This window comes from Sturnus vulgaris, unplaced genomic scaffold (genome assembly GCF_052056855.1).
Source record: "Sturnus vulgaris isolate bStuVul1 unplaced genomic scaffold, bStuVul1.hap1 Scaffold_1138, whole genome shotgun sequence".
NCBI classification, from domain to species: domain Eukaryota; kingdom Metazoa; phylum Chordata; class Aves; order Passeriformes; family Sturnidae; genus Sturnus; species Sturnus vulgaris.
Genome location: NW_028276043.1, coordinates 145681 through 155704, shown reverse-complemented (window position 1 = coordinate 155704; position 10024 = coordinate 145681). Strand labels below are relative to the sequence as shown.

The window sequence follows — 10024 nt, the reverse complement described above, 5'->3', positions numbered from 1 at the left end:
CACCACAAAGTGACCCCTGGCCACCCCAAAGCCACCCCTGGCCACCCCAGGCCACTTTTGGCCACCCCAAAATGATCCTTGGCCACCCCAAGGCCACCTTTGGTGGTCACCACCCCTTGACCCCTCCCCCAGTCCTTGACCTTTGACCCCGCTCTGGCCCCGCCCCCTTTTTCCCGCCCCTTCCCAGCCAATAAAATCGCTCGGAGCCGTTCCCGCCTTTCCGGTGTGGGGGTTGTCATTTTTGGGGGGGGGTTGGGGACATTTTGGGTCACTTTGGGGGGTTTGGGGTCATTTGGGGTCATTTTGGGGGGTCTTGGGGTCATTTTGGGGTCACTTTGGGGGCCTCTGGGGTCACTTTGGGGGGGGTTGGGGTCAATTGGGGTCATTTTGGGGTCACTTTGGGGGGGTTTGGGGTCATTCAGGGGTCACTCGGGGTAATTTTGGGGGTTCCGGGGGTCATTTGGGGTCACTTGGGGGGTCCTGGGGTGACTCTGGGATCATTTGGGGGAGGTCTGGGGTCACTCAGGGGTCATTTTGGGGGGGCTTGGGGTCATTTTGGGGTCACTTGTTTGGTCTTGGGGTCACTTTGGGGTCACTTTGGGGGGTTTGGGGTCACTCTAGGGTCACTGGGGTCATTTGGGGGGGTTTGGGGTCACTCGGGGGTCATTTGGGGGGATTTTGGGGGGTTTGGGGAATTTTGGGGGGGAAATTTGGGAATTTTTAGGGTGATTAAAGAGAATTCGAGGCCCGGAGATCCCAAAAATCCCATCACGGAGCGGGATCTGGAGGGAAATTTGGGATTTGGGGTGAATTTCTGGGAATTTTGGGGCGATTTTGGCGGGTTTGGGGTCATTTCGAGGGGTGACCATCGAGTTGCGGAGGCTTCGAGGCCAGAGCGGCTCCACGGCGACCATAGAGACGCGAAGGGGGCGTGGCCAGAGCGGCTTCCGGCGTTGCCGTGGAAACACCGGAAGCCGGAAGCGCCAAAACCGGAAGTGCCATGGAGCGGCCGGACGGTAACGTGGAAGCGCGGGGGGGGGGGGGGGGGGGAAAGACACCAAAATGCCCCAAAATCGCCCAAAATGCCCCAAAATCGTCCAAAATCGCCCCAAAATCAACCTCGAGACCCCAAAAATCGCATCCGGCGTCCCAAAATCATCTGGAATCGACGCCAAGAGCTCGAAAATCGCCACGAATTCACCCGAAATCAGCGCCGGGAGCCCCAAAATTGCCCAAAATCGCCAAAATTTCCCCCAAAATTCGACCCCGAAATTCCCAAAATTTCCCAAATCTCTCAAATTTTCTTGGAATCCTCGTGAAAAATTCCCCAAAAATCCCACTGGAATCGCTCCCAAAAATCCCAAATTTCTCAAAAATTCCCATTTTTTTTCCCGAAATTCTTCCCCCAAAATTTCCCGGATTTTCCCCAAAATTCCCAAATATTCCAAAAGGAATTCCAAAAAAATCAAAAATATTCCCGAATTTTTTTTTTATCCCAAAATTTCCCGCCTAAAAAAAAAAATCACTTAAAAAGAGTTTTTAAAAAAAATTCCCAAAAATTAAAAATTTCCCCCAAAATTCCCCCAAAAAATCAGAAATTCCCCCTTAAAAAATCACAAAAAAACGCTAAAAAAAATCCGATAATTCCAAAAAAAATCCCGAAATCCCCGAATCTCCTCAAATCACCTTAAAAAAAAATCTTTAAAAATAAAAAAAAATCGGAAAAAATCGGGAAAAAAAATCGAAAGAAATCAGAAAAAAATCACAAAAAAAATCAGAAAAAAGGGAAAAAAATCAGAAAAAATTGGAAAAAAAATCAGAAAAAATGCGGAAAAAAATCAGAAAAAAATCGAATAAAATCGGAAAAAAATTAGAAAAAAACGAAAAAAAAAATCGAAAAAAAAAGCCCCAAAATGAGAAAAAGTGGGGAAAAAAATCAGAAAAAAAATCGGAAAAAATCAGAAAAAATATCGGAAAAAATCAGAAAAAAATCGAAAAAAACCCCAGAAAAAAATAGAAAAAAATCAGTAAAAAATCGGGAAAAAATCTCAAAAGAATCAGAAAAAAATCGAGAAAAATCAGAAAAAATATCAGAAAAAATCCGAAAAAAATCCAAAAAAAAATCGGAAAAAAAATCAGAAAGAAAATCAGAAAAAAACGGATAAAAATCAGAAGAAATGCGAAAAAAAATCGAAAAATATCTGAAAAAAAATCGAATAAAATCAGAAAAAAATCGGGAAAAAATCGGAAAAAATCCGAAAAAATGAAAAAAAAAATCAGAAAAAAATCTCAAAAAAATCAGTAAAAAATCGAAAAAAAATCGGAAAAAAATCAGAAAAAATCAGAAAAAAATCTCAAAAAAATCAGAAAAAAATCGAGAAAAATCAGAAAAAATATCAGAAAAAATCCAAAAAAAAATCGAAAAAAAATCAGAAAAAAATTCCGAAAAAAATCGAAAAAAATCAGAAAAAAAAATCAGAAAAAATAGAGAAATATCAGGAAAAAAATCGAAAAAAAATCCAGAAAAAATCGAAAAAAAATCAGGCAAAAATCAGACAAAAATAGAAAAAAAATCGGAAAAAAAAATTTAAAAATCCGAAAAAAATCGAAAAAAATCAAGAAAAAATCCAAAAAAATCAGAAAAAAATCGAGAAAAATCAGAAAAAAAATCAGAAAAAAATCAGAAAAAAATCGAGAAACATCAGAAAAAATATCAGAAAAAAATCGGAAAAAAATTTAAAAAATCCGAAAAAAAATCCGAAAAAAATCGAAAAAAATCAGAAAAAAATCGGAAAAAATCCGGAAAAAATCCCCAAAAAATCAGAAAAAAAATCCGAAAAAAATTGAAAAAAATCAGAAAAAAATCAGAAAAAAAATCTCAAAAAAATCGGAAAAAATCTCAAAAAAATCCGAAGATCGAGAAAAATCAGAAAAAAAATCAGAAAAAAATCCGAAAAAAATCGAAGAAAAATCCGAAAAAAATTCCGAAAAAAATCGAAAAAAATCGAAAAAAATCAGAAAAAAAATCAGAAAAAATAGAGAAAAATCAGAAAAAAATCGAAAAAAAATCGGAAAAAAATCTCAAAAAAATCAGAAAAAATCCGAAAAAAATCCGAAAAAAATCCCCAAAAAATCAGAAAAAAATCGAGAAAAATCAGAAAAAATATCAGAAAAAAAAAATCAAAAAAACATCAGAAAAAAATCCGAAAAAAATCGAAAAAAAATCCGAAAAAATTGAAAAAAATCAGAAAAAATTCAGAAAAAAATCAGAAAAAAATCCGCAAAAAATCCCCAATTTTTTTCCCCCAAATTCCCAATTTTTTTTTCCCAAAATTCCCTTTTTTTTTTTCCTAAAATTCCCTTTTTTTCCCCCCCCAGGTTGTTTTTGCCGCTGTTTTTGGGGCTCCCTGGAGGCTCCTCCCGCCCGCGCCGACGCTCGGGGGCGGCTCCGAAACGCGCGGGAAAAACTGAGGAGAGCGGCCACGGTGAGAGGGAAAAAATGGGAATAAAAATGGGAATTTGGGGGGGAAAAATGGAATAAAAATGGGAATAAAAATGGGGAAAAAATGGGAATTTTTTGGGGAAAAAATGGGGGTGAAATGGGGAAAAAATGGGGAAAAAATGGGGATAAAATGGGGGGAAAAATGGGAATAAAATGGGGAAAAAATGGGAATAAAATGGAATAAAATGGGGAAAAAATGAGGAAAAATGGGGAAAAAATTGGGGGAAAAATGGGGAAAAAATGGGAATAAAAATGGGAATTTTGGGGGGGGGAAAATGGGGAAAAAATTGGGGAAAAATGGGAATTAAATGGAATAAAAATGGGAATAAAATGGGGAAAAAATGGGAATTTTTTGGGGAAAAAATGGGGGAAAATGGGAAAGAAATGGGGAAAAAATGGGGATAAAATGGGGGGGAAAATGGGGAAAAATTGGGGAAAAATGGGGGAAAAATGGGGATAAAATGGGAATAAAATGGAATAAAAATGAGGGAAAAATGGGGAAAAAATGGAATAAAAATGGGAATAAAATGGGGAAAAATTGGGGAAAAAATGGGGAAAAATGGGGGGAAAATGGGGAAAAAATGGGGGAAAAAATGGGGAAAAAATGGGAATAAAATGGGAATTTTTGGGGGGGAAATGGGGAAAAATTGGGAAAAAAATTGAGGGAAAATGGGGATAAAATGGGAATAAAATGGGGAAAAAATTGGGGGAAAATGGGGAAAAAATGGGGATAAAATGCGGGGGAAAATGGGGGAAAAATGGGAATTTTTTGGGAAAAAAAATGGGATAAAAATGGTGGGAAAATGGGGGGGAAATGGCATTAAAATGGGAAAAACGGGAATTTTAGGGGGGAAAATGGGATAAAAATGGGGAAAATTTGGGAATTTTGGGGGGGAATTTTAGGAATTTTTGGGGGGAATTTGGGGAATTTTTTTGGAATTTTTGGGGGGAAAATTTTGGGAATTTGGGGAGAAATTTTGGGGGGAATTTGGGAATTTTTTGAGAATTTGGGGAATTTTGGGGGGAATTTTTGGGGGAATTTCAGGGAATTTTGGGGGGGAAATTTGGGGAATTTTTGGGAAATTTTTGGGGAATTTTTGAGGAAATTTTGGGGGAATTTTGGGAATTTTTTGGGAATTTTGGGGGGAATTGTGGGAATTTTTTGGGTGGAAATTTCAGGAATTTTGGGGAATTTTGGGGAAATTTTGGGAATTTTGGGGGAATTTTTTGAGGGAATTTGGGGAATTTTTTGGGGAATTTTTAGGGAAAATTTTGGGAATTTTTGGGGAATTTTGGGGGGAATTTTGGGGGGCATTTCGGGGGAATTTTGGGGGAAAATTTTGGGAATTTTGGGGGAATTTTTTGAGGGAATTTGGGGAATTTTTGGGGGAATTTTTGGGGAGAATTTTTGGGAATTTTGGGCAAATCTTTGAGGGAATTTTTTGGAATTTTTGGGGAATTTTGGGTGGAATTTTGGGGAATTTTTGGGGGGAAATTTGGGGAATTTTTGGGGAATTATTTGGGGAATTTTGGGGGGAATTTTCAGGGAATTTTTGGGAGAATTTGGGGAATTTTTGGGTGGAATTTTCGGTGAATATTTGTGTGAATTTTAGGAATTTTGGGGGGAATTTTGGGGGAAAATTGGGGAATTTTTGGGGTGGAAATTTTGGGGGAATTTTGGGAATTTTTTGGGAATTTTTTAGGAATTTTGGGGGAATTTGGGGGGAATTTTCGGTGAATTTTTGAGGGAGATTTAGGAATTTTTGGGGGAATTTTGGGGGAATTTTGGGGGGAATTTTGGGACTTTTTTGGGTGGAAATTTGGGAGAATTTGGGGAATTTTTTGGGAATTTTTGGGGGAAATTTTGGGAGAATTTTGGGAATTTTTTGGGAATTTTTTGGAATTTTTCCCCCCTCCCCCAGCGGGTTCTGCTCCCCCAAGGCTTCCCCGAGAGCGTCAGCCCCGACTACGGCCGGTACCAGTGCTGGGACAGCCTGCAGGTACTGGTTTGTACTGGTTTATACTGGTTTATACTGGTTTGGACTGGTTTGGACTGGTTTGGACTGGTTTGACTGGTTTAGACTGGTTTGGGACTGGTTTAGACTGGTTTGGACTGGTATAATGGTTTGGACTGGTTTATACTGGTTTGGACTGGTTTGGACTGGTTTGGATTGGTTTGGATTGGTTTGGACTGGTTATACTGGTTTATACTGGTTTGGACTGGTTTGTACTGGTTTATACTGGTTTGGACTGGGTTTGGGCTGGTTTGGACTGGTTTATACTGGTTTATACTGGTTTGGACTGGTTTGGATTGGTTTGGACTGGTTTGGACTGGTTTGACTGGGTTGGGCTGGTTTGGACTGGTTTATACTGGTTTATACTGGTTTATACTGGTTTGGGACTGGTTTGGACTGGTTTGGATTGGTTTGGACTGGTTTATACTGGTTTGGACTGGTTTTGGACTGGTTTGGACTGGTTTGGGCTGGTTTGGACTGGTTTTTTACTGGTTTGGACTGGTTTGGACTGGTTTGGACTGGTTATAATGGTTTGGACTGGTTTATACTGGTTTGGACTGGTTTGGACTGGTTTAGACTGGTTTAGACTGGTTTATACTGGTTTGGACTGGTTTGGACTGGTTATAATGGTTTAGACTGGTTTATACTGGTTTGGACTGGTTTGGATGGTTTGGACTGGTTTGGACTGGTTATAATGGTTTAGACTGGTTTATACTGGTTTGGACTGGTTTGGACTGGTTTGGACTGGTTTGGACTGGTTTGGACTGGTTATACTGGTCCATACTGGTTTATGCTGGTCCATACTGGTTTATACTGGTCTATACTGGTCTATACTGGTTTACACTGATCCATACTGGTCCATACTGGTCCATACTGGTTTTATCTGGTCCATACTGGTCCATACTGGTCCATACTGGTCCATACTGGTCTATACTGGTTTATACTGGTCCATACTGGTCTCAGGCTCTGTGCTCCACCCTGGCCGGGTCTCTCTCCCACTCGCGCCGTCCTCAGAGGCCGTCGGGGTCGGTGACGGCGCCGCCACCCAGTGACGGGAGCGACGCTCACTCTGGATCCTCAGGGGTGAGGGGAGGAGGGGAAAAATTCCCAAATAAAAAAAAAAATTCCCAAGAAATTCCCATAAAAAGAAATCCCCAAAAAAATTCCCAAAATTCCCCAAAAATTCCCCCCAAAAAATCCCCAAAATTCCGGTCCGAACTGCCCAAAAATCCCAAAATTCCCGATGCAAAATTCCCCCCCAAAAATCCCAAAATTCCGGGTCCAAATTTTCCAAAATTCCCAAAATTCCTGATCTCAAATTCTCAAAATTCCCAAAATTCTTGGTCCAAAATTCCCAAAAATCCAAAAGTTCCTGATCCAGAATTCCCAAAAATTCCCAAAATTCCCAAAATCCAAAAATTCCTGATCCAGAGTTCCCAAAAATCCCAAAAATCCCCAAAATTCCCCAAATTCCCAGAATTCCTGGACCAAAATTCCCAAAATTCCCAAGAAAATCCCAAAAATCCCAAAATTCCAGGAATTCCTGATCCAAAATTCCCAAAAATCCAAAAATTTCTGAGGCAAAATTCCCAGAATTCCCAAAATTCTGAAAATTCCTGATCCAAAAGTCCCAGAATTCCCAAAAATCCCCAAAGTTCCCGGAATTCCTGATGCAAAATTGCCCCAAAAATCCCAAAATTCCTGATCCCAAATTCTCAAAATTCCCAAAATTCCTGATCCCAAATTCCCAGAATTCCCAAAATTCCCAAAATTCCTGATCCCAAATTCCGAAAATTCCCAAAATTCCCAAAATTCCTCATCCAGAATTCCCAAAAAATCCCAAATTCCCAATCCAAAATTCCCCAAAATTCCTGACCAAAAATTCCCAAAAATCCCAAAATTTCTGAGGCAAAATTCCCCAAATCCCACAATTCCCAGAATTCCCGAAATCCCAAAATTTCTGATCCAAAATTCCTGACCAAAAATTCCCAAAAATCCCCAAGTTCCCAAAATTCCCAAAATTCCCGATGCAAAATTCCCCCCAAAAATCCCAAAATTCCTGGACCAAAATTCCGAAAATTCCTGATCCAAAATTCCCAAAAATTCCCCAAAATTCAAGATTCCCAGAATTCCTGATCCAAAATTCCCAAGAAAATTCCAAAATTCCCAAAATTCCAGGAATTCCTGATCCAAAATCCCCAGAATTCCCAAAATTCCCAAAATTCCTGATCCCAAATTCCCCAAAATCCCAAAAATTCCTGGACCAAAAGTCCCAGAATTCCCAAAAATCCCAAAATTCTCAAAATTCCTGATCCCAAATTCCAGAATTCCCAAAAATTCCCAAAAATTCCCAAAATTTCCAGAATTCCCAAAATTCCTGATGCAAATTTCCCTAAATTCCAAAAATTCCCAGAATTCCAGAATTCCTGATGCAAAAAATCCCCGAAATTCCCAAAAATAAAAAAAAATCCCAGAATTCCCAAAATTCCCAAAAATCCAAAAATTCCCCAAAATCCCAAAATTCCTGATCCCAAATTCCCAAAATTCCTGAAATTCCTGATCCAAAATTCCCAAAAATCCCAAATTCCTGATCCAAAATTCCCAGAATTCCCAAAATTCCAAAAATTCCTGATCCGAAATTCCCAAAAATCCCCAAAATTCCTAAAATTCCCCAAAATTCCTGATCCCAAATTCTCAAAATTCCCAAAATTCCTCATCCAAAATTCCCAAAAATCCCAAAATTCCTGATCCAGAATTCCCATAATTCCCAGAATTCCCAGAATTCCTCATCCAAAATTCCCAAAAATCCCAAAATTCCTGATCCAGAATTCCCAGAATTCCTCATCCAAAATTCCCAAAATTCTGAAAATTCCTGATCCAAAATTCCCAAAATTCCCAGAATTCCAGAATTCCCAGAATTCCTGAAATTCCCAGAATTCCAAACCCAGAATTCCCAGAATTCCAATCCCAGATTTCCCAGAATTCCCAGAATTCCCAGAATTCCCAGAATTCCAATCCAGATTTCCCAGAATTCCCCAGAATTCCCAGAATTCCAGAATTCCCAGAATTCCAATCCCAGAATTCCCAGAATTCCCTTTTTTTTTTTTTCCCCCCCCTCTCAGACGGGGTCGGGGATCATCACCAGGATCCTCTTTGTGTGGCTGCAGGGGTGAGACTGGGACAAACTGGGACGAACTGGGAATGGACTGGGAGGGACTGGGAGGGAACTGGGATGGACTGGGATAAACTGGGATGGACTGGGAATGGACTGGGAGGGAACTGGAATGGGACTGGGACAAACTGGGATGAACTGGGATGAACTGGGATGGACTGGGAGGGAACTGGGATGGACTGGGATAAACTGGGAATGGACTGGGAGAAACTGGGATGGGACTGGGAATGGACTGGGACAAACTGGGATGAACTGGGATGGACTGGGAATGGACTGGGATAAACTGGGATAAACTGGGAATGGACTGGGAGAAACTGGGATGGGACTGGGAATGGACTGGGACAAACTGGGATGAACTGGGAATGGACTGGGATAAACTGGGAATGGACTGGGATAAACTGGGAGGGACTGGGATAAACTGGGATAAACTGGGAATGGACTGCATTGAACTGGAACAAAGTGGGATGGACTGGGAGGGACTGGGAGGGAACTGGGAATGGACTGGGACAAACTGGGAGGGACTGGGAGGCCCTCTACTGGTCCACATCACTCTGGACCAGTCTGAACTGGTCCGTACTGGTCCATACTGGTCCGTACTGGTCCGTACTGGTCCATACTGGTCCATTCTGGTCCATACTGGTCCATACTGGTCCGTACTGGTCCGTACTGGTCCATACTGGTCCATTCTGGTTTTCCCTCTCCCAGAGCCACCTGGACTGCGAGGCAAGCAATGGCGGTGAGGCCCCGCCCCTTTTCCATATACGGCAACTTCCGTCTAAGCCCCCCGCCCCCTTTTTTTACCATATATGGACACTCCCGACTAAGCCCCGCCCCTTTAAACCATAAATGGATCATCCCGGTTAAGCCACGCCCCTTTTTACCCATCTATGGCTGTTTATAATTAAGCCCCGCCCTCTTTTCCCCATATATGGTCACTCCCAAATAAGCCCCGCCCCCTTTTTCACATATATGGTCCCTTCCGCTTAAACACGCCCACTTTTTTACCATATATGGAAGCGAGTTCCTTTTATAGCCCAAGCCCCGCCCCTCCCTTTCCAAACAAGGCCACGCTCAGAACTCCATAGAGGGCAGGCCACGCCCACAGCTCCATATAAGGGAAGGCCACACCCACAGCTCATATAGGGGAAGGGTCACGCCCACAGCTCCATATAGGGCAGGCCACGCCCTCAGATCCATATAAGGGCAGGCCACGCCCCCTCCCCAGGTTCGTGCCGATCTCCTCAATGACGTCGCCCTGGTGCTGGAAAATCCTCGCTCCCCATTGGCTGAGCCTCGGCCCCGCCCTCCTGGTGATGGCGGCGGTGGCCAGGGTGA

The 10024-nt window shown here is 41.6% G+C and overlaps 1 protein-coding gene across 1 annotated transcript in view; it reads left to right on the top strand.

The window, feature by feature from the left end:
- The first annotated feature begins 878 nt into the window (after positions 1-878).
- RUSF1 (RUS family member 1) overlaps positions 879-10024 on the top strand; it is a 10091-nt gene continuing 945 nt past the window's right edge. The window contains exons 1-6 of the mRNA XM_088157583.1: positions 879-1016; positions 3379-3485; positions 5425-5502; positions 6481-6600; positions 8640-8686; positions 9915-10020. Of these exons, the coding sequence (XP_088013709.1) occupies positions 1001-1016; positions 3379-3485; positions 5425-5502; positions 6481-6600; positions 8640-8686; positions 9915-10020 (474 nt within the window). The 5' untranslated portion in view covers positions 879-1000. The remainder of the gene's footprint in view (positions 1017-3378; positions 3486-5424; positions 5503-6480; positions 6601-8639; positions 8687-9914; positions 10021-10024) is intronic.